This window comes from Penicillium maclennaniae, assembly GCF_028827695.1.
Source record: "Penicillium maclennaniae strain IBT 15551 chromosome Unknown utg000003l:1.0-5670915.0:1.0-5674809.0, whole genome shotgun sequence".
Taxonomy (NCBI): Eukaryota; Fungi; Ascomycota; class Eurotiomycetes; order Eurotiales; family Aspergillaceae; genus Penicillium; species Penicillium maclennaniae.
This window is the reverse complement of record NW_026623215.1, coordinates 4473520-4492900: the sequence shown is the minus strand read 5'-3', so window position 1 is coordinate 4492900 and position 19381 is coordinate 4473520. Positions and strand designations below refer to the sequence as shown.

The 19381-nt window shown below is 51.8% G+C and overlaps 8 protein-coding genes across 8 annotated transcripts; 3 read left to right on the top strand and 5 right to left on the bottom strand.

Annotated features, from left to right (window-relative positions):
* Positions 1-149: 149 nt before the first annotated feature.
* erg24B (uncharacterized protein) lies at positions 150-1793 on the bottom strand (the record flags this gene model as incomplete). Its single annotated transcript, XM_056965460.1, has 3 exons — positions 150-1258; positions 1332-1636; positions 1696-1793. 3 exons carry the CDS (start codon positions 1791-1793, stop codon positions 150-152), a joined length of 1512 nt encoding a protein of 503 aa, XP_056825413.1.
* Positions 1794-1989: 196 nt separating this feature from the next.
* N7477_003796 (uncharacterized protein) lies at positions 1990-3597 on the top strand (the record flags this gene model as incomplete). Its single annotated transcript, XM_056965459.1, has 4 exons — positions 1990-2351; positions 2410-2709; positions 2766-2892; positions 3394-3597. The coding sequence occupies 4 exons, from the start codon at positions 1990-1992 to the stop codon at positions 3595-3597; spliced, it is 993 nt and encodes a 330-aa protein (XP_056825412.1).
* Positions 3598-5109: 1512 nt separating this feature from the next.
* On the bottom strand, positions 5110-8459 carry N7477_003795 (putative C6 transcription factor; the record flags this gene model as incomplete). Its single annotated transcript, XM_056965458.1, has 2 exons — positions 5110-7908; positions 8451-8459. The coding sequence occupies 2 exons, from the start codon at positions 8457-8459 to the stop codon at positions 5110-5112; spliced, it is 2808 nt and encodes a 935-aa protein (XP_056825411.1).
* Positions 8460-8843: 384 nt separating this feature from the next.
* Positions 8844-9713, bottom strand: N7477_003794 (uncharacterized protein; the record flags this gene model as incomplete). The annotated part of the gene is made up of 4 exons (XM_056965457.1): positions 8844-8958; positions 9032-9113; positions 9166-9496; positions 9558-9713. The coding sequence occupies 4 exons, from the start codon at positions 9711-9713 to the stop codon at positions 8844-8846; spliced, it is 684 nt and encodes a 227-aa protein (XP_056825410.1).
* A 695-nt stretch (positions 9714-10408) lies between these two features.
* N7477_003793 (bZIP transcription factor) lies at positions 10409-11209 on the top strand (the record flags this gene model as incomplete). The annotated part of the gene is made up of 2 exons (XM_056965456.1): positions 10409-10429; positions 10493-11209. 2 exons carry the CDS (start codon positions 10409-10411, stop codon positions 11207-11209), a joined length of 738 nt encoding a protein of 245 aa, XP_056825409.1.
* A 30-nt stretch (positions 11210-11239) lies between these two features.
* N7477_003792 (arsenic resistance protein) lies at positions 11240-12551 on the bottom strand (the record flags this gene model as incomplete). The annotated part of the gene is made up of 5 exons (XM_056965455.1): positions 11240-11653; positions 11677-11886; positions 11935-12021; positions 12073-12215; positions 12284-12551. 5 exons carry the CDS (start codon positions 12549-12551, stop codon positions 11240-11242), a joined length of 1122 nt encoding a protein of 373 aa, XP_056825408.1.
* An 806-nt stretch (positions 12552-13357) lies between these two features.
* N7477_003791 (uncharacterized protein) lies at positions 13358-13774 on the bottom strand (the record flags this gene model as incomplete). Its single annotated transcript, XM_056965454.1, has 1 exon — positions 13358-13774. One exon carries the CDS (start codon positions 13772-13774, stop codon positions 13358-13360), a length of 417 nt encoding a protein of 138 aa, XP_056825407.1.
* Positions 13775-15065: 1291 nt separating this feature from the next.
* Positions 15066-17882, top strand: N7477_003790 (beta-glucosidase; the record flags this gene model as incomplete). Its single annotated transcript, XM_056965453.1, has 5 exons — positions 15066-15114; positions 15162-15324; positions 15375-15419; positions 15487-15539; positions 15592-17882. 5 exons carry the CDS (start codon positions 15066-15068, stop codon positions 17880-17882), a joined length of 2601 nt encoding a protein of 866 aa, XP_056825406.1.
* Between the last annotated feature and the right edge of the window lie 1499 nt (positions 17883-19381).

Sequence of the window (19381 nt, the reverse complement as noted above, 5' to 3'; positions counted from 1 at the left end):
TAGTACTGTACACAGCGCATTTTTCATGGCTCGTGGCCAGCCCTGAAGACTAGTGGTCTCGGGGTTAGAGTCGGTGATGTTGAGAAACAGTGGTCGCGAGAACACTGTAGAGAAGTTGGTGATATACTGATGGTCCATGCTGGACCGCCTCAGTAGATACCAGGAATGATCTTGCTACGGACCATGGAGGTGTAGCGGTCCCAGTCAGCTCCGTACTTCTTTTTGCACTTTTCCTCGTCGCGCATCTCGCGGTGAATTAGCAGGACACCAAAGTAGAGCATGTAGAAGTAGGTGAAAATCATGCCCCAGCCACGAGTCTCGGGGGTCTGAACAGCCTGCTTCTCAAGTCTGCCAGTGACTGGGCTGATGCCCTCAATCATGGCATAGCCCGCGATGCCAGTGGGCAAGCAATAAGCCCACGACATGACCCAGTCGCCGAGGTAGTTGATGTGACGCGCTAGACCCCACCATCCGGAGGTCATCAACCTCGAGCCAGAGGCGGTCTCGATGTACTTGATGTGCTTCACGCGGGGATCATTTGGGTCGGTGCGGAATCGGTTCTTCTGGTTGTTGGCACCGCGGAAGATGAAGTATCCAACAGCAGTGACACCCAGCACGAGCGCGATTCCAGTCCACCCCAGTTGAAGAGGGAAGACGGCGAGATACCGGCTCTGGATACTGTACACGTGGGGGACCCACACTACGTCGCCGAAAGACAGCATGAAGCCGAATCCATCCATGATGATGTCCATGGTAGTCATGACAGCTGGCTCCATGTAGACTGCGTCCAGGATGTAGAATCCTTGGAAGATGGTAACCAGAATGATTGAGTCGGTCACGTAGCCATAGGTTCGATACTGGTGGGCCACATTGGAGAGGTTCAGAATGGTCCATCCCAGCAGGCCAGGTCTCAATTCCATGAACAACTTGATATCGATTGTACGCGACGCTTCATCGACGAAAGGAATGGGTAGGCGGATACGGGGGTTGAGTTCGCGGCCGATAAAGAAGTCGTACAGTGGGTTGCCAGTGTGACCACCGGGCGCCAACTCCCGCAGCTCCGGATTCGGCTTGCCAGCTTTAGGAACGGAGAAGCTGCGAATGTAGACAAATATGGCGATCACCGAGGCGATGAGGAGGTTGGCGGTGATGACCTGGATGTAGTTGTCCCACAAGAAGGTCCAAACCACGAATTCCGCTCCGTCCATGTAGGTCCCCGCAGCCAAGCCGCCGAGAATGACGAGAGCAGAGGGGAAGGCTATTAGATGAGAAAGTTTTAGCAATGTTGTAGAATGCATGCTTTTCCTAGCATTTCGACCAGAGCTTCATACCGTTGAGCTTGTACTTGTGTCGGCCTCCGCATGCCAGAGTGACACCCTCGACCACCTGGCCGGGGAGGAACACCTGCAAGAACAGACTGAAGAGATAGTAGCTGAGAGTCCAGAGGGTCGCTTCAATACTGAAGAGCCCTGCCACTCCCTCCTCGGGCCATCCCACCTCGCTCTTCAACTGATCGAGGGTTAGGGTCGGGGGGCTCAGAAGCCCCGGCGCGGGGCAGCCCGACACATCGTTGCAGACAAAGGTGAAGACATAGACGAGGATGGGGAGACCGAAGACGATTCCGGCAGCTCCTAGTCTGAGTGGGTGGTCAGTCAAAGAGCTTCACGTGGAATGGAAGCTCGAGCAATGACATACGGTCCACCGAACTCATAACCGCGCTTCTCAGGGACCGGCTGAATAAGGACCGATCTCACGGATTTCGACTTGTCGGACTTGGCAGATTTGGGCGTCATTGTGACAGACCAAAGAGTTGTTGCTCGGACGCAGCAACAATCGCGGACTCTTAAGTAAGGATGCGAGCTCCGCGTACGATCCCGGAAGCCGTGGGTCCGGCCCAGTTCCAATCGCTGGAGATGTAACGTAAGCTCCGACTTTGGTGAAACTCCACTTTCAACAGCAATCTTTCGATTATGCTCACATTGGTTGACCATGAAGTTAATAGGCTCTCACTATGTGCTTCTGCTTTTATCATCCCTCGGATTGTCCGCCGCGGAGACTTCTCGCCTGAAAGATGACGCCCCTTGTGTCGTCCGCTCGCCCACCAGTGGCATGTACTTCGACCTGAGCGCCATCTCATTATCGGCGCCGCAACTGAAGGATGGGAAACGAGTGAATAAAGATGCGCGCGACGAGAGCTGGCATGCCAGGGGTCACGATTACCCGGCCAACTTTACGCTAAACATTTGCTCGCCGGTCCTGGAGACGGTCGAGGACGTGGTGGGAGTGGAGTCGTCGCTATGGAAGAACATCAGCGCATACTACGTGCGCGATAATAAGACATATTCAATTGGGTACGGCGGTTCAGATGATTTGTGTTTGCCATGCTAACTCCTCCATCTCGGGAAACAGACAAGCGGCCGCCAATCCGATCTTCCGCGGTCGTAAACTCGTCCTAAACTACACGAATGGTTCGCCGTGCGAGGATGATTGGAAGATCGCCAGCTCGAATACCTCCATCCGAAGAAAGTCCACGATCATGTCCTTCCTCTGCGATCGCGATGCTTCGCCTTACCAGGCGACCCCCTCCTTTGTCGGTACCATGGATTCCTGTACCTACTTCTTCGAGGTGCGCAGCTCCGCCGCCTGTGGTGGGATCGCAGTCGATCCGAACTCCGGTGGGATGGGCCCGGGCGGTGTCTTTGGTGTGATGTGAGTTTGCCGCGCCCGAAACAAATGTCGCGAGCAATACTAATCCTCCTTTCCAGTATGCTTGTCGCCGTGGTCGTCTACATGGTTGGCGGTTGTGCTTATCAACGAACCGTCATGCACCAGCGCGGCTGGCGCCAGTGCCCGAACTTCAGTCTCTGGGCTGGGATGTTCGATTTCGTTAAAGTAAGTATTTTGTTTTTCGTTCCTTGTCGATCTCGAGGGACCAGGTCTAGCAACACGACGTTACATTCGCACAAGAATTCCAGCATAGCCGGATTGCCGGTCTCACGATTAGATTGAAATGGCTTCAGCTGGTTTGAAATCCCATTTGCATCTATAGAAGCGCTTGTTTTCTGTGTTGTCCTTGCCTCTCTTTCCCGTTTCTATCGGCAATTTCTGCCCCGGCACCGTCTATGTTGATCACAGCGTGTATTTTTCAAGAGTCATGACTTTCGAGTGATTTTCCGATTTTCATACCTCATTGAAACGTCTATCTGGTAATGTCCAGTGAACTTACTTCCTCTCATACTTGGTTGTTTGCTTTTGGATGTTGCTAGATAAACAACAGCTCCAAGGACTCGTATGCCTCGCGCTACACCTCTTGTTTTCTCTGACCTATCCTGGGGCTTGCTTCCATTTTCTCAAATTTCGCCATGGGACAGGGTGCTGACTTATCCCTTGCAGGATATGTTCGTCATTCTCTTCTCGTTTCTCGGACGATGCTTCCGTTCCAACCGACCTTCGCACGGCGGCTACACTCGTGCGGACGGTAACGATCGTGGTGGTTTTATCAGCGCAATTGGTGGCCGTGGAGGCCATGGAGGAAGGAGGGATGTGGATGCAGAGAATCGGTTGATTGATCAACTTGATGAGGAATGGGATGATTAAATTTGATTTTTTTCTTATTTTTTTTTTTCCTTGAAATATACCACGTTGAGAGACATCGTGTGCTCGCTGTGGGAGCCCTCTCAATATAGAACTTTCGGATACGCAAATATGAAACGCTAGCACATACCATTCAACCCCAAGGTCCATTATTCCTAGCCAGTCAGCACCGTCTACATTGTTTATATCCGCTCCTCGGGGCAAAGCTGCTGCCTGGAATAATTCGGAACGAACTCTCGCCGAAGGTTCCCGGCGTCTGGAAGTTTGCGCTGATGCCTTTTCAGATTGGGCCAATAATAATAAATCCGCTAGAGATCTAGCATCATTGGGCTTTATTTGTACATGTGTGCACGCTTAGATTGGTCTCATTTGAGTTAAGCGCGTTGGGTAATCCTACCATATCATGTATCCAGAGCACAAGCAAATCAACTTCCCATGAAGTTATGTTGGGGGTCCTGGGAATTTGTAGATGATTCCGACTTGATTCCCACCAGGCATATATATTTTGCGTCACTACCTGAATTTATTACCCGATGACTGAGCTCAAGGTCTCGAGGTAAGCTCAATCTATATCAGCTGAGATAGAATGATTGATTCGAAGTTAGCAATCAAGCAAATTCCACCTTACCAAGAATAAACGATGATCCGCAGTTAAAGACAAACCATTTGATCGACCTTAAATGTTGACAGCCGCGATGAACAAAATATTGCTTCATACAGCCAATTTTGCCAAGAGGTTCCATCAACTAGCATCATTGGTCTAGTGGTAGAATTCGTCGTTGCCATCGACGAGGCCCGTGTTCGATTCACGGATGATGCATCTGTCTAGTCTTCCTGACTTGGTTTGAGGAAATATTTTTTGAGCTTTTTTTCTTCTTTAGTCTTTAAATTTTCCTTATGGTAGCTACTATCCACAAATTTACATCAATCAGCATCATTGGTCTAGTGGTAGAATTCGTCGTTGCCATCGACGAGGCCCGTGTTCGATTCACGGATGATGCAAACAAGAAGATTCTCTCTAGAAAACTAGAGTGAAGTATTTTTGCCATTGCTTGCCATTTCTCTTCTTTTTTCTTCCTCGCTCCCTTTAAACATGACCAACCAAGCCCCCGTACCACCGAATTACGCTTCACTGGCACAAGGGAATACGCATAGATCATCTAACCTATTACGTAAATTATTCTCGTGACACTCCAGACGAAAGATTAGTTGGAAGCCTTTCAAACAGACTGAAAGTCCAGGCCGTAGCCAAAAGCTACATTGCTCACAAGCACCAGACTGGAATCATGAACATACTTCATTCAACAGCTCACCCAGAGGGCTACGGATATACAAGTTGGAGACACTAGTCAAGACATATGTGCGGAATCACAAAAAAACGCAATACTGCTGGCTTTTCACAAAAGACAGCGCAGAGAGGAAGGAGGGAATACACCACCAACTGAACCAACCTAAGCGCTACCAATGAAAACAGGAAACATCTCGGTCATGAAGGCACGAGGCAAGTCATCACACCTATCGTCGAGAGTCCTGGCTCATGCCGGGCCCAATGCCCAGCTCAAAGGCACTGAGTGGCCCGCCAAAGCCCGGAATATCATCACTACCTACATCTGGGACAGAGCCTGGGGTTGGGCCTGAGGGTGGTTGACCGCCTGAGGCTGGATCGAGGGGTGGGTTTGCTACTCCGACTGGGTCAAGGTTGAAGGGTAAGAACCATGCGCTTGGCTGGTAGAACTCGCCCGCTCCAGCCGGTGCGCCCGGATCTGGTTGACCAGTGAAGAGGGATTGGTCGGGACTCTGCTCGACGCCATTGGTGGGGTCCATAGGAGGATTGTTTGGGAGAAAGGTGTTCGGATCGAATTCGCTGATTGAGCCGTAAACAAATTGGCGGTCGAGCTGGGGTAGCTGATCCGGTGAAATGCTGAAATCAAAAGGGGGCTGACCGAAGGGCATAGAGCGCGACTGAGAAAACATTGAGGGTTGGGGGAACGCGCTGCCGGGGACGCCCGGGGTGTTTGCCATTGTTATGTCCATTTGCGATGGAGAGGTTTGGTCCATGCCGGGAGTGCTGTCGGAGAGCTTGCTGCCTTTGCGCGAGCGTGACCTGCGAGGGACGGCTGGCTGTGGTGTTGGGGATAGGCCGGCGAAGAAGTCTTCGACACTCTGGAGGTCGGGCTTTTGTCCCATGACAGCATCATCGCCAGTCTCTTTGTGTCGGGTGTCTGGGTCTTCCCAGTGTAGTCGGGACACACCGTGAGGATACTTGTCAAACCAGTCACCGTACTGGAACATCGGGGCCAGCGTGGTGCCATTTTGGTTCGCCACAGATCCTTTGATGGCTGCATCGGCAAATTGCCTATACCTATCCTTGGCGCTTTCAACCATGTAATGAAACATGCCCCAATACTTCTTCATCTTGTTGAGGTAGCGGTACGTATGTCGGAGATTCTCTTTGGATCGAGCCTCCAACTGCACATTTTTGGAGAAGATACCCCAGATATGAACTGTGCTAGCTGTATAGGCACAATAGCCAGCAAAGGGTACTGTAAGAGGATAGGCGGAGGCCCGATCGAAGAGCACGGAGATGTTATGGGCAGCCTCCACCGCAGCTCGACCGGCGTTGCTGAGGAACGGCTTAGGCATGTCCCTGGGAGGTCGCCCTCCAGGCGAGAGGGGAATGGCGAACTGGTTCAGGAATAGCGTATTCTGATGAATGATGATGTGAAGGAATAGGAATTGATTTGCAATTTTCTCCGCGGCGTGGATCTGGAGATTCTCGTAGGTGAATACAAGGGAGTTTGGTAATGAGGCCGAGAATTCATCGATTTGTCGCTTCATACGCGTATATTCAGAATCCGGGTGCCAAAGAGGGTGAGGGTCCTTTCGTTTACCCCCAAGGTTCAGATAGTCGACAATACGACCCCAGATGACGATGGCGCGAATGATATACGCTGATACTCCCATGTTATCCCTGGCATTGGATAATTGGCCGAGATTTTCTGGAGTAGGATTGGGAATATTCCCGTCCAAGTCTTCCGTAGGCCCTGGTATCTCCATTTGAAAGTGGGTCTCTTTAATTGGAAGTTGAATGTGAAGGAACTTCTCGTTTCCAATAGGTGGACGCTGGCTTCCCGACGAGTTGTATCGGTCCATCAAGTAACATGCCCACATGGTTCGCCGTCGGATTTCTCGATCTGTGAAGCTCAACTGCGACTTTGTTTTATTTTGACCTGCCAATGGATCCTGCTCGAGTTCTTGGTGGAGCTGTAAGGCGTATGCCATCCTTAATGCCTGACCTCCGAAGGACCAGCTTCTTCCACCGTGGCACGTGCCAAACTCATGAAGTCCAAGAAGTAAGAAAACAGTAAGAATAGTGATATTGGGCTCGTCGTGTCGACTAAGAGCAATCGCCGCGGCGGGATTGGCCCAGTTCTCTCCACGCAAGAACGGAGGATCGGAGTTAAGCTGTGGATGTGTGGAGAATCGGGTCGATACAGCGCAGACGGCGAGAATGAGGACAGGGGGAACTGTGCCAGCCTTGAGCCGGCGCATGAAGCTCGGTTTGTGTAACAGGAGGTACGACTGCCCATAAACACAGTCGAAGAAGACTTCAGCTAAATGTTCCTGTATCTCCAATGAAGGTAAGAACTCCGCGCCTTCGGTCAAAAGCCCCGTGCCATCGGTTGACTTGATTTCGCGATTCATTGGGAGCGTTTCATGGGGCGGTCGACGGCCTCCTCGAGTCCAATCGTCCAGTTCCGCGGCAAATGCCTCCTCTGCACTTCGTTTCTTCTGCGCCTTGGTCGGTTGGGCTTGAGAGGGCTTCACTATTGACCTGCCGATTGAAACCATATCTCTCGCCTCGTCTTTAGGAATAGTCTTGATCACGCGATCTTCCATTCGCTTGAGTCGCTTGTCCAGCATAGCCATGTAATCTGTTCGCGGCGCCGCTTTCCTTGTGGTCACTTTATATACGCAAGGGATCCTCGAGCGAGTACAGTGCTTGCAAGCGGGCTTCTCGCCTGAACATCGGATCTTCTTCCTGCGGCAGGCAATGCAGGCTAGCGGCAGCCTCTTCCTTTCTTTGCCCGCCTTGGTCTTCATTTCACTCCAGACCGGCTTGTCATCATTGTCATTATCGGCGTGTGCCGAGTCAAGGGCTTCACCGCTGTCATTTTGATTGAAGTGGTGGTGGTCATCTTGCCCGCCGTGGTCGGGGCCATTCGCGGGGTCGCCTGTGTGTGTGCTATCGGGGCCGCGGGAACTTGCATGGCTTTGCGTATCAAAGTCGTCTGGGAATGCCGCCGATTCCTCCTGGCCCAGCCGAAGCTTGCACCAGAGGTTCTCAATGGCGAATCGTCGGAGTCGGGAGGGATCATGACGGGTGCGGATACCCCAGGATCGAAGCCCGAAGCATCGTTTGGCGCGGTCGTGAGGGTAGAGGAAGGGTCAGATGACAGCGAAATCCAGGATCGGGTCTTGAAGGGTCTTGAAGGGTTGAGGCGGGCTAAGTCGGGGTCGGACGGGGAAAGTGAGGAGATTGATGGAATATGAGAATATGGGGAAAGGTTCGGCGAATGGCGGCTTGGCACGAGCGTCCACTGGCGGCGCAAAGATTACGGAGCTCGCTTCACTTGGGATTTAATAACGAATGACTAGGCCTGTAACTCCAGCCACATAGTACTCGCCTGATCACGTAGGCGCCAAAAAAGAAGAGAGGAGCAGTGCAAGGACCCACGGAAGCGAGATTCTCATGTTACATGCTGTCCGGACTCGGCTACGATCACATCACTAACGTTGACCCAAGGCATCTTGACAAGCTTTCGGGTGCCGTGACAGTGCCGTTGATTACTTACACTTATCATCTTGGAGCTACGGCGGAGCTGTAAAGAACAATAGACCGTGGCGATATCGATAGTCCGGTCGTTAGTCGTTACCCCCTTCTCGCAAAATTCCCTGCGGGTGGTCCTCTCGGGCCGAACTATTGGTGTGGGACAATCGATCGGTGAGTCGATAATTTTTCGGACTAGCGATGACTCCGAGGCCTAAACACATAACAAGGGACAAGGATGACCCTGGCTCTCCAAGACTTGAATGGCTAAGTCTCCATATATCTCTTCGTAGCGCATTAAGAAGCCCTCTCCACCATCAGATACCGCCGACTCTATATGTCATGACCGCAATGCTCTGCCATTAACTCATCAAGTGCTCCACGAAAGGCAATCCCGGTTCATTGGCTGCTATTGGACTTATGTGGATTTCGGGCGGCCGGGCTTCCCGCGCGGTGTCGCCTGTTCAAGTGCATTCAAGATCTCCAGGCCAAGACAATACACGTTGTAGGTAGGGAAGACGATCCAGAGTCCACTGCAATAACTCGATTAGATCCAAGATACCTATGAAAAAGGGTGCGACAGGCTATGTGCCAGGTCAGACTCACTTGGGAATGATCCACAGGAAGATTATAGCCGACATATCATTGTGACCAATGTTGTCGAAGCCCGAGAAGATCTCATTCAGCCCTAGATCTGTTAGCGCATGCTTATGCGACACAGAAGGTAGCACACAGCATACAGTAAAGCATGGTCTTGCTCAGAGTCATCGCCGAGGCAGTGTATGCGACCAGGAGCGCAATCGCGCCAATACGACCAGGGACGACTTTGTCGCCAGTCAACATCCACACAAGGCCCTTCTCCGTCTTGCGCGCATTACGACCGCTCGTGACCGTGGAGCCATAGAAGTATACGATCCACAAGTAGTAGAGGTAGCCGATGGTCTCAACAATGTTCATCACAGTCTGCGCAGCTGTGAAACCATTGCGCGCATTGTAGGCAGGCCAGCCATAGATATAATCGACCGTACCGTAGAGCGCATAGGGGGGTCCAGATGGGCGAGTGCAGTCGGCCTCCCGGCATACTATGTGGGCGCAATAGAACATAGCCCGCATCCCATGCGACCAAGGGCACGGAAATGACAAGCCAGATTGTGAGCGCAACGGAAGGTGTATGTACCCATTTGCGCGAGCTGCCGTTGGTCGTGGTGGCGGGTGAAGACTTGACCAGTTCCTTCGATGCCTTTTCAGGTGAGGGAAACTCCCTAGGGTGGTGTCGCGTGGAGACCATAGTGAATAAGTCACGATGAATGTGACAAGAGCAGTCAAGGCATAAGTCGCGCGATCGCGCGCGTTTGAGTATACGGGGAATGTCGAGGGAGCATTGAAGGGAGCGCTAAGCTCAGCTGGGGAGGAAAAGGCTGGGGCATATTACACCTGGGGCAGTTACGGCCAGTGACGTCGGCCTGCTGCTTGCGGGCAACATATGCAGGCGCGATCACGTTTTGGGCCAAGATTTGCCTTCATGCGCTCCGCTGCTCATTGGCTTAGGGTTAGGCCCATTTTTGAGTCTCCAAGACCGAGTTTACAGAACGTCTTGGCTGGTACTCCCTTGTGTGTGTACTCCGGGGGACTACAGCTTTACCCCACGATGGGCTCGTGCATCACCAGAGTCGACGCCAATCGGCGTAATCTCCCCTTTTCTCCCCTTGCGCAGATTGCACGGACTACGCCAGGCACATTCCATCTCTGGTCTTCCGGGAATCATTCCCAGCTCCAATCTGTACTCCGATGGATTTGCATGATGTTTGAATTCCAGTGGTGCCTGATAAGTAAGGCGTCAAAGAAAGGTTGATACAGTTCACGTGATTGAAGGGACGATTCAGATAGGCGGAAAGCTATTTGCGGGAGGCGATCGTAGCCTAAATTACATTCTTTCGCGATGCGCTCCCTTTCTCTCCCCAAAGGATAAATTGTGCAGTCGTGATGGATGACAAGAGCCAAAAGGTTGGTATCTACTCGTTGAGCTCACTTCACGAAGCATGGTCTGATGTCTGACTGCCTGCATAGGATCTTCAGCGCTTGGCGCGGGTTCGCGACAACCAGCGAAAGAGCCGTGCTCGGAAGCAAGAGTATACGCGGGACCTGGAGCAGCAGCTGGCGGTGTACAAGAAAGAAGCGCAGCAGAAGGACATTGAGCACAGGCTCACCCTCCAAAGACTGGACTCCGAGAACCGGAATCTCCGGTCCCTTTTGGTTTCACTGGGGGTGTCAGTCGATTTGATCCAGCAGTATGTGGATTTGGCTGATCAAGGCGTTGTGGCGGCCCGTAAGGTCGCAATCCCTGCCATGCAGCGTCCCAATAAACCAGGTCCCTCCTCATCTCCGACACGTGCCTCTACAGCCTCTCAAAGTACCAATGGGGGCCCAAGAATAGATGAAGCTGCAAACCCAAAGGTTTCTGACGGATGCACCTCGGTAGAGGCGAGACCGACGGAGGGGCAACCTAAAAACTTGGAAAACCCAAGCCCTCCTCTATGCTGCGCCAATTCGGGGCAAGGGAGCTCAAAGCTCTGGCCCGCTATATCTAATGACGATTTGATGAACACGACCATGTGTGCCATTGCGGACGAATTGATTGATCAGTACAACACAAGTGGAGCTGACATTGAAGAGATCCGGCGGAGACTTTGGTCTGGCTTCAGATCAGAAAAATCTGGCGACGGCTGTCGCGTACAAAATCAAATTTTATTTCAAGTGTTGGATGAAATCAGCAATAACATGTAATCGATCAGCTGAGAATATGGGTCTGACAAACTACCAATTATGTCGCTTGCCAAACCACTTGACTACATACACCAACCCTAATAACACGGGCACTTCCACCAGAGGCCCAACAGTGGCCGCCAAAGCCTGGTCGCTATCTACGCCGAATACGGCGATGGCGACCGCAATAGCCAACTCAAAGTTGTTACTCGCAGCAGTGAAGCTCTGGGTACAGGAAAGCTCGTACCCAAAGCCAAGTCGCCGGGTCACCAGCAGCGTCGTTAGAAAGATCACAGCAAAATAAACGATCAACGGGGCAGCAACCCGAACCACGGAGACAATCTGATGCACCACGTGCCGGCCTTGCGAGGCAAACAATACCAGGATTGTGAAAAGCAGGCCGATCAGTGACAGTGGACTGATCCATTTCAGGAACTTTTCTTGATACCATTTCTCCCTGCCAAGCTACGCAACCCGAATCGAGTCACGATGGCGGCGCCCAGTGGAATTCCGAGAAAGACACCGACACTTTGGGCCACTAAGGAATAGTGTAACCCCGAGATATCCTCGTTGCTTATGACCTCGATGAAGAAGATGGCCATGGGTGCAAAGAGCACCATCTGCAAGACAGAATTGATCGCCACAAGGATCGCGCAATATTCACTGTCTCCACCGGCAAGACCTGTCCAGATGAGAACCTACTTTAGTTAGCGGAATGTATCCCATTTCAGTAAGAATGAACCTACCATTGCAATGCACCGGGCTATCCCCACTATTATCAATCCTTCCCTTAGTCCCCTTTCATCAGGAAGAAATGCCCACGATAGAGCTAGCTGCATTTGCGGTCAATATAGATAGGAAATGACTCCGTGTGGAAGACCTACCATGAAGAAAGGTGCCACGAGCCAATTTACCACCACGCTAAAAGCGACCTGGATCCAAAGCTTCTTGGAACGGAATGTTCGGTGCAGAGTTTCATATCGCACTTTGCATAGGATCGGATACATCATAACCAGCAGTCCGACGGCTGTAAAATTAATCAGTCAGAGAACTCTCACGAAATGTTACGTTCGTGAAAGAAACAGATGAACGCACCGATTGGTACAGACACGCCAACAAATTGTCCCCTTTGTAGCGCCGGACCTGTACTAGGGACGAAGTTCCCAAGAATAATTCCTATTGCCATAGCCAGGAAAATCCACACAGCGAGGAAGCGATCAAGAATCCCGAGTTGTTTGAATGCGGATGTGTGTCTGGCCGCATGGTCGTGGATCTCTTCATCTTTGTCACTGACTCCGGGTTTAGAGACGTAATGATGGTCGTTGGGGATAGATGTGGGAGGGTTAGCCTCCAAGTCCGACATGTTGGATTGTACTTTTCTCAAATAAAATATGCAAATCAAATAGCAGAAAACATGATCATCATGTTCTGGATTTTATGCAAAAAGTCTACTAGATGTTGTCTTTTGGAATCGCTTCGGCCAATCAGGGGGTAGTAGTGACATGCGCCGTCCGTATCACGTGACCAACCCGACTCACGCTGAGGATGGACTCGCCACGCAGAGAAAGGCAATGAGGTGGTAAGTTTATGGGCTGGAGGGCAAGGCGACGGAGACAACGTCTCGAGATGAGGCTATCCAAATGGACTGCATTTGACTTTGACAGTTTGACTTCTTTCCATATTGTCCGGTCCGGATAACTGAGAAAATGAGGACTTGCCATGGATCTTTTTCAGGAATCCAAAAGATCTCACCTTCTAAGCTAAGCATAGAAATAATACTACGAGGGGCAGTTGTCCTAAATGTTTTGTCCAAAGTCAAGTGGTCGAAGCCCGGATAAAGATTGAAGTGGATTGAAACTAAGGGAAAATTTTTTTGAATGGGAAATGACAAACCATAAACAATTTGCCGACGATTAGCCGTGCATAAAAGCAAGTCCAGCCTATGAAGTTGTAACGCCTAGCAAGGAAAAAAGAAATTGGGCAGGGATCGACTCAGTCTCCATAATGAACACCGCCGTCAAGAAGCGTTTGAAGTTTGTTGGGACAAGAGTCCGGCCGGTAACTTCCCGAAATTTCCTGGTTCCCAATCTCCACAGTCCCCAAACTCTGCACTCCAGAAACTGGAGTAAAGTTGAAGATGGTCTGGGTCAATTGTGTATGAGCTCAATTTCAGAGTCCCCACCGAGGGACGACATCGGACAGGCGCCGAGCAACAGCGATAAATGGGATTCCATTGTAGTGCGACGGCTCCTGGTAGTCTTCAAGACTGTATATACAGCTTGAATTCATGATGTCCCATGAACTGATGGCTCCGGGTTCGCATGCTTCCCGTTGACCTTCGGGGACCGATGAAGCGGCACTCACCCGCTCGAGGCCGGTGTATAGCGTGGGGTGAACACTCGGTGCGAATGCCGGAACACCGTGGTCTTGACAGACAGCAGGATTTGACCGGCAGCCAACTTTGAGAGACCAAGACTCGGCCGGCAGGCTTAGTCGGCATGAGCTTCGTTGAGCGGCATCGGACCAGTCCGACATCAGGCGTTGGGTCGGGTGAGATGGCACGTGAGTAGGCGGATCCTCTCCCATAGGAAGCCGCGCCAGAAGGGCCGAGTAATCAAGCCTCTCTTAGAGGGAGTAATGCTGCATGAAGCTAGGACCTGGAGTACATCGGCATCCTGGAGCCCCGCACTCTCTCCTCCCACGCCTACACCGCAGTGGCTCCCGTGATCCACTTTTTACCCCAAGGTCGTGTTGAGCGCGAACTTTCCAAAGACATGATAGTCTTGATCAGGGACTCGTAGCTAAGGCGAACCAAATAACTCGGGTGGCCATTGGAAGCGTATATATTGCTGAAGCCCAAGTGTTCGGTCTAGAATCCATGGATCGGGCAAACAAAAGCATAAGCCATGTGGGATCGAGAGCGCCACTCATATCCATTTGCCCCCACTTTAGGGACGGAAAGGACCAAGTTATTCTTGCGGGAAAGCATCATCCGGGTAGGACCTGGGTAGTGTTTTACCACTTTCTCAACGAGGAGTTTCCCCATCGGGCAAGAAAGATGGAGATCGCCTGCACCGAGTATCTCCAAATCTCCCGCTCCTCCTTTCTCTGCGCGTTTGCCATGAGATCTACATTATGTTTTGCATCATCTCCTGCAGGATACTTACTTTTGGATGTTTAATTATGCTAGATGAACGCCAGAACGCACTCTTCTAGAGAGTCTCAGCTGCTGCATTCCTCGAACGGAGAATTAGCGGGCGAAGTACAGTACCGCTGGAGCGGGCACGGACGTGGGGTGTGGTAGAAATGGCTTACGGCGCCGAAGTTTAGGCGGCTGCCGTGTTCGGCGTGTGCGAAGTAGAATTGTTAAGTTTGTTTTACATTGTAATCGCACTGATCATGTTACGCGAGGGTGCTAGGTTCCAGATCCCCTTGAATCTCAGGACAACAGGGGGTCCATGTATCCCGCCTCCCTCACATTGCCAGCCTCTCACAGTTGCACATTCCCTTCCCTAAGGGAGGGGGGGCTTTTCTATGCTTAGAGTACAGATTGTAATGGAGTGCCAAGGCCAAAACAGAGAGACAAAACGCGTGTCTGAATGTCACGTAGTTTGGAGGCTTTCCGGCTATATGCCGATCGTTGCTACATTCTCCACATCTCCAAGCTTCCCCGTGTAATGATATTTAATGGAGAATTGCGACATGCACTAGCATCCCTGTTGGTCCCTTCCTTGGTCCTCGAACATTTAAATCGACGTGGATTCCCACAATATCCCTGATTCCTGTCAATCCTCCACCACTTCCACAGCTGCGAGATTCGGCTCTCTTATATTCAGAGAGTCCCTGAAGCAGTCCAGCCTTTCACTACCCTGCAATCATGAAGCTCGGGTGGTTGGAAGCTGTCGCCCTGACGGCCTCGGTCGCCGGTGCCAGTGTAAGTAATCTGCTTTTGGTGTCTGATTGGGTTGAATAGAACTGACGTGCCGCGCCGACAGGAATTGGCATACTCTCCCCCCTTTCTATCCGTCACCCTGGTCAACTGGTGCAGAGGACTGGGCTGAAGCCCACAGGCGCGCTGTTGACTTCGTGTCGAACCTGACTCTCGATGAGAAGGTCAACTTGACTACTGGTGCTGGGTAAGCATACTTCCTAATCCGGAAATCAGATGTGGGACTAACAATCACAGTTGGGAACAAGAACGATGTGTCGGTGAAACCGGTGGTATTCCCAGGTGAGTCGGCGCACGATATCAAAAGATTTCTGTGAGTCAGAGTCATTGACAGAAATCGCGTGAACAGACTTGGAATGTGGGGAATGTGTATGCAGGATTCACCCCTCGGTGTTCGTGACAGTACGATAATACCCTTTGTTGGTGATCGACGCGAGATGCTAACCATGAACAGCTGACTACAATTCGGGTTTCCCTGCCGGTATCAACGTTGCTGCGACATGGGACAAGAGACTCGCCTACCAACGTGGTGTGGCGATGGGTGAGGAACACCGCGATAAAGGTGTCGATGTTCAGCTGGGCCCCGTTGCTGGACCCTTGGGTGAGAACCCCGACGGAGGTCGTGTCTGGGAGGGATTCTCTCCGGATCCCGTTCTCACCGGTGTGATGATGGCCGAGACTATCAAGGGTATCCAAGATGCGGGTGTCATTGCCTGTGCCAAGCACTACATCGGTAACGAGCAGGAGCATTTCCGCCAGGCGGGCGAGGCTCAGGGCTACGGATACAACATCACTCAGAGTATCAGCGCCAACATTGACGACAAGAGCATGCACGAGCTGTATCTCTGGCCCTTCGTCGACTCGGTCCGTGCCGGCGTAGGCTCCATCATGTGCTCCTACAACCAGATCAACAACAGCTACGGTTGCTCCAACAGCTACACTTTGAACAAATTGCTCAAGAGCGAGCTTGGCTTCCAGGGCTTCGTCATGAGTGACTGGGGTGCGCACCACAGTGGTGTCAGCGATGCTCTTGCTGGCTTGGACATGTCTATGCCCGGTGACGTTATTCTGGGTAGCCCTTACTCATACTGGGGTACCAACCTGACCATCTCCGTGCTGAATGGCACCGTACCCGAGTGGCGTCTGGATGATATGGCTGTCCGTATCATGGCTGCCTACTACAAGGTTGGCCGTGATCGTTACCGCACTCCCCCTAACTTCAGCTCTTGGACCCGCGACGAGTATGGCTACGAGCACTTCATTGTGAGCGAGAACTACGTCAAGCTCAACGAGCGCGTCAATGTTCAACGCGACCACGCTGATGTGATTCGCAAGATCGGCTCCGACAGCACTGTTCTGCTGAAGAATACTGGCGGTCTGCCTCTGACACACCAGGAGGCCATGGTTGGAATCATTGGCGAAGATGCTGGCTCCAACGCCTACGGTGCAAACGGCTGCTCTGATCGCGGTTGTGATAATGGTACTTTGGCTATGGGCTGGGGCAGTGGTACTGCCAACTTCCCTTACCTGATCACGCCGGAGCAGGCTATCCAGAATGAGGCTTTGACCTACAGCGCTGGCAAGACCAACGTCTTCTCTGTTACCGATAACGGCGCCCTGGCACAGATCGCCGACATTGCGTCGCAGTCTACCGTCGCCTTGGTCTTCGTCAATGCTGACTCTGGCGAGGGCTACATCAGTGTCGATGGCAACGAGGGTGACCGCAAGAACATGACTCTCTGGAAGAACGGCGAGCAGGTCATCAAAACTGCCTCCGAGAACTGCAACAACACCATCGTCATCATGCACACCCCCAGTGCTGTTCTCATTGGTGACTGGTACGAGAACCCTAACATCACCGCGATTCTCTGGGCTGGTCTGCCTGGACAGGAAAGCGGACGCAGCTTGGTCGACATCCTGTACGGCCGCGTCAATCCCGGCGGTAAGACTCCTTTCACTTGGGGCAAGAGCCGCAAGGACTACGGTGAGGCTATTCTCACTGAACCCAACAACGGCATTGAAGCTCCTCAGGACGACTTCACCGACGGTGTCTTCATTGACTACCGCCGCTTCGACAAGGATGGCGAAGAGCCCATCTACGAATTTGGACACGGTCTGAGCTACACTAGCTTCGAGTTCTCCGACTTGGAGATCACCGTCTTGGATGCCGACAAGTACCGTGCCACCACCGGCAAGACCAAGAAGGCCCCTGTTCTCGGCAAAGCCGGCCAGGCATCTGACTACTTGTTCCCTAGCGGCATCAAGCGTGTCACGCAGTACCTTTACCCGTGGCTCAACTCGACCAACCTCAAAGAGTCTTCCGGGGACCCTGACTACGGCATGAAGACCGAGGACTATATTCCCGCTGGCGCCACCAACGGCAACCCCCAGGAGCTTCTGCCTGCCAGTGGCCCCTCGGGAGGCAACTCTGGTCTCTTCGACGAGCTGATCCAGGTCCGTGCCACCATTACCAACACTGGCTCTGTCACCGGTGATGAAGTCCCCCAGCTCTATGTGGCCCTCGGTGGTGACGAAGACCCTGTTCGCGTCCTCCGTGCCTTCGACCGTGTCACCATCGCCCCCGGCCGGCAGCTTCAATGGACAGCCACCCTCACTCGACGCGATCTTTCCAACTGGGACGTCTCTGAGCAGAACTGGGTTGTCAGCAGTGCCCAGAAGAAGGTTTATGTCGGTAGCTCATCGCGCAAGCTGCCTCTCTCTGCCGACCTGCCTACGGTGCAGTAAATGCTCTTCGAAAATCCTCCAAGAGTTGTCTGAAAATTAGCTTCACGCCTATTTTTTTTTTTGACTTTACAGATATTACTGCTTTTTGCACATAGCTTTGTTGGCGTTTCATTGCCATGATTATTGGACTTTCATTCCCAAATGACCAGCGATTTCAATTACTTCTGGCAAGGTGTAATCCGCTTCTAGTATCTCCCGCATCTCGTTTGGTGTCCGATGACTCCACAGCCGCGATTCCAACTCACCTCTCCTCATCCATTTCATACGATCATGTCCAAGCTTTTCTTTCTTGGCCCTGTATAGCAGCACATTTCTTGCTCCTTCGAGATTGGCCCAGAAACTTGAAATCCTCTGTGAAGGAGGGCGTTCTAACGGGTCGGACAAGCGGTGCATATGATTATGCGCACTGTCGGCGCCCCGGTCGGGACAAAGATGTGCTTATGATGTGATACTCGGAGTTGAATCAAAAGCCGATTTTCTCCGACTTCTTGGCTTCTTGGCTTCTTGGCTTCATGGCTTCATTTTCCCGGGTTGGAACGTGTGAGCTTCTGAATTGGTAACTGCGATGTAGATAATTTATGACTCTTCCCTAGTTCTTTGGTGATACTCAATATCTACATAAAGACCGATTTTATCATCACGCCGCTAAGGTCTTTGGCCAGGGTAGTCTATTCTGTGATGGGAAAATTGTCAATGGAGACTAGATAGTTTGCTGCTTCATGGATAGAAAAAGGGTGTCAGATGATTTGGAACCCAGCACTTTCTACTTTCCTTTCGTTAGGAAAAACGACTCCATGCCGCACACTGAATTCCAACAAGGATTGTCCAACAGGTAAACCTCAGCATCGTAGAACTTAGCTGCCGGGCATCATTCCTTTCACTGCCTGATTCAAGTCACGGTCCTAGTGTTCGAAAATACCCCAATCCTGGTGAATAACCACAGTGGCTGCCGCGAATGGCTGTGAAAGCCAAGGAAAGGCGCAGTTCGCGTGCCCTATCGTGGAACAAGCGCCGGTGCAAGGTCTTGGCATGCTAGATCAGTAAGGCCGCGCGAGGCAGTCTCAGGCGCATGTAGTTGAACCGGGATACCAGCTGACACAATATAATGACGTTCGTGACATTTAGTTGTTGCTCGACCAAATTGTCAAATTGAAGCGGTTCTTTGTCTGCGAACGGCATATTGAACGACTCTTGGCGGCGTCATCTACTGCTTGTCGGAGCTATCAGCGCAGTGGCAGTGCTATACTTGCACCAAAAACCTCGGCCCTGGACACATATTCGGCTAACAGCAGCATGGGAAGACCCAATTGATACATAAAAGGCAGTTCTTTAACCCAAGCCGCCAACGTGTGCCATGCCACCGCCAAGATGGCCTAAACCGGCCAAGAGATGCTATACCTCGCCGAGAGTCCGCCAAGTTGTTACATGCTCTGCCCAGGGGTTTCTCCCGGAGGTACAGAGCGGAAATTATTCTTTCGAAACCTTTTTTGACCATTTAC